This window comes from Otolemur garnettii, unplaced genomic scaffold (genome assembly GCF_000181295.1).
Source record: "Otolemur garnettii isolate 467f Iridium unplaced genomic scaffold, OtoGar3 scaffold00041, whole genome shotgun sequence".
In the NCBI taxonomy this organism is placed as follows: Eukaryota; Metazoa; Chordata; class Mammalia; order Primates; family Galagidae; genus Otolemur; species Otolemur garnettii.
In genome coordinates this window covers 13,329,284-13,332,804 of record NW_003852436.1, presented here as the reverse complement: position 1 = coordinate 13,332,804, position 3,521 = coordinate 13,329,284, and the positions used below count along the sequence as shown (strand labels likewise).

At 43.5% G+C, this 3,521-nt stretch overlaps 1 protein-coding gene across 7 annotated transcripts in view; it reads right to left on the bottom strand.

Annotated features, from left to right (window-relative positions):
• Positions 1–3,521, bottom strand: part of TMEM131L (transmembrane 131 like) — a 185,707-nt gene that overhangs the window by 129,392 nt on the left and 52,794 nt on the right. Inside the window, exon 1 of one of the 7 annotated variants that reach the window (XM_023513476.1) lies at positions 1,860–2,396. The exons of the other annotated variants lie outside the window; for them this stretch is intronic. Coding sequence (XP_023369244.1) covers positions 1,860–1,909 — 50 coding nt within the window. The 5' untranslated portion in view covers positions 1,910–2,396. Of the gene's footprint in view, positions 1–1,859; positions 2,397–3,521 lie in introns of those variants that run through there. 7 annotated transcript variants of the gene reach the window in all.

Genomic DNA, 3,521 nt, shown 5'->3' with positions numbered 1-3,521 from the left:
CATCACGGAAATTAAATAACTGCTCCTTAGCAAACCCACTCGTTACCAGGAGAGGAGAGGACACAGCAGAGCACAGAGCGGGCCTCAGTTAACCACTCATCGGCCATTTTCAATCTTTGCTCCCTGAACTCCCAACATAGGAAAATGAACTGCACTGAGGAGCTGGGCCCTTCCCTGTTTCCTGCTTAAAGTATGAAAAATATTCACGACCAGTCGTCTATTTTTAAGATGTCTGCAAATTGAGCACTCTAACTTTTGAGTTTAATATAAAAAATCTTCCTCCTGGATCTTGGACTGTTGTTCAAAGCCTTCAAAGGCCCCTGACCCCAAAAGCCAGCCCAGATGAGGAAGCAAGTCCACACGGAGGCCCTCACCACAGGCCCTTATGGATTTCTGGGCCTTCCCTTGAGCAACTGGCTGTTGCATGTACCATTGCTTGGTATTTAATATGCACTGGGCTTCATCTCAGTAGTTCTGTTTTCATGTGTATAAATCTGTGAACTCCCTGCGGTCAAGGACCAGCAAACTTCCCTATTTGTCCACAGCATCTAATCTTATTTCTCACACACAAGATATTTTGCAGGTTCTTCCAAGGGTCCTCGCCTGTCAAAAGAAAAAAGCCACAGACCATCTTCCTAGAAATGCATAGTGAATTCCTGTCTCAAAGCCTGATTTGCCCCTCAGTTCTGCTGGGGTGTATGACAGCAACTGATCCTACTGCCCAAAGGGCCCGTTTTTCCTTTATCCCTACCTCTGAAATTATCCAAATTACCTGAGTACTAAATGCACCTATCTGCTTTACACGTGTTACAGTTTAAGACTGGTTGTGTCCTTATCCTCAAGGTGCTGGCTAACAGGTAAGAATGTGCCAACCCCTTTACATGACAAGGTAAAGAATCTCTATCCCTTTATCCCAGCTTTTCTTCTGTGGTGTTAAAGTCACCCAAAGTTTAAGTAACACTTCACAGTATCTGTAGCAGAAAGAAAAAGTGAGCGATTCTTCCATCTGAATTTGGGTACAAAGTCTTCAACTCAAAAAAAAAAAGAAGTATGCTCAGACACTAAATAATTTTTCAGCAGTGTTCACTGAACACTGGCCCCACACAGGCAACTGAGAAAGAAAATATTTACACAGGACAACAGAACAACTGCTGTTGAAATCTCAGAGAACTTTCCCTACCAAATCTCCAAGTACAGAAAGTACCCACCCCACAGAGCCAACATCTCCCTAGCTCACCTGCTCATGGGACTTCTCATTTTCTCCCAAGGCTGTATCACAGTACTGATTTAACAAGTCCTTTACACATAGGATTTCTCCCCCCACCACCCTCAGGAAGATGGGGAGAAAAGTATCACACAGAAAGAAACCCATCTGAGGAAACGCAGGACTGGTGTTCAAGTGTTCAGGATACACCAAGGAAATGTCCTCAAGGCCCCAACAGCTAAATTCTTACCAGTGCCTGCACTGACACGGAACAAACAGGAAGGAGGGGGCACCATGTGGACACAGCTAAGAAATCAGCGCCGGTATCCCCAGAGTTAATACATTCAATGGCAAAGCTGAAAATCAGGTTCTGATACATCCTAGGGAGAAAACAGAATCTGAACATCAAGTGAGGCTATTGATTTTTACAGTCAGCCAACATATACACAAGCCTATCATTTTGTTTTTAAATTGTCACACATGATTTTAATCAATAGGAAATTTCTCAATAACTTACTCAATGTTCCCATTCCACGTATGACTGCTGACAACCTCTATCCCCCCTACCCTGTGACATCAAACACGTCACACTTGTTATACACATTTGTTTCTCCAGGATAATTTAATGCCAAGACCAAAACACTGATTTACTCACTATGTTTTCAAATTCTTCGATTCCATTAACAGTTTCTCGGCTGGTGGCATCTGCTTCTTAATTTCACAGACCTCGATCCTCTTTGGATCTGCTCCGGTGTGCCCCTCCTCATCCCTGGCTGCCACAGCTTTCTACTACACCAAAAACATGTCTTTTGAAATGCTCAGCTGCATCCCACACTGCCAGCCAAAGGTTCTCAGGAAATGAGGAGAGCGTTTTATGTTAGTGTTCAGTCCAACAATCACAGGGCACAGTACAGGTAGTTCTGGTAACTGTGAGAATCCGAACACCTGCTGACTAACTCAACCTCAAATCTGAATACGAACCTGGCTGGACTCACATTAAAGCCCTGCATGTTCACTCCCATTCTCCAGGCCTCCGTTCTCACTAAGTCAGAAATTGTTCTGTTCAACAAAAAAGTTCACTGGATTTTTTTCTACTATAAAAGATAAATTTATAGTGGGGTTAGGAAATAAAGAATACTAGTAAACAAATCCTCCATTACTCAAGTTGGGCAAATTTTCAAGTCATAAAAATAGGGTCCAAAAAGACTCCTACAAAAAGCCAGGTGCAGTGGCTTACATATGCAATCCTAGCACTCTGGGAGACTGAGGCGGTGGACAGCTTGAGTTCAGGAGTTTGAGACCAGCCTGAGCAAGAGCGAGACCCCATCTCTAAAAATAGTCAGGCATTGTGCCAGGCGCCTATAGTCCCAGCTACTTGGGAAGCTGAGGCAAGAAGATCGCATAAGCCAAAGAGTTTGAGATTGCTGTGAGCTATGATGACACCATGGTACTCTACCAAAGGCAACAAAAATTCTGTCTCAAAGAAAAAGAAAACAAATAAACAAAACAGAGGCTCGGTGCCTGTACCTCAGCAGCCACCAGCCACATACATGGTAGCTGGCAGGTTTGAATCCAGCCCGGGCCTGCCAAACAACAATGACAATTATAACAACAACAACAACAACAACAAAGCTGGACATTGTGGTGGGCACCTGTAGTCCCAGCTTCTTGGGAGGCCTGAGGCAGGAGAATCGTTTAAGCCCAAGAGCTGGAGGTTGCTGTGAGCTGTGATACCACAGCACTCTACCCAGGGCAACAAAGTAAGACTCTGTCTCAAAAAAAAAAAAAAGACTCCTACCCAGTGTAAGAGCTTTTGAAAAGGTAAAATCACAGAGTTAAGTTAAGAAAGGGGCTACCTGGGCACTGAATAATTCAACTGGGCTATCAGAGAAAATCAGGAATGTAGCAAAATAGATGTTTTGCTTTCCAGTTAGTAAGGCTTGGAAACATATGACTACAAACATACACACAATGCACGCAACAGTAATCCTAACCTGCAAATTCTCCAAAGAGTATTTTTTGCATGGCTCCCATATTTTTCATGAGCCTGCTAGTTACCAAGCCTCAGATAAACAAAAGTCTTCTGGCCTAAGTAATGGGAAAGCTAATAAGCACTAAACTTCATGGATTCCATTCAATTCAGAATTATAATTCAATACCTAGTATGTCTCAGGCACAGGCAGACCCAGGTTTTGTAGGCTTGAAACTTATGCGGAGGAGAACAAGGAAGTATTTTAAGTAGTTTAAAAAGTAAAAAAAAGGGCTCGGCGCCTATAGCTCAACCGGCTAAGGCGCCAGCCACGTACACCTAAGGTGG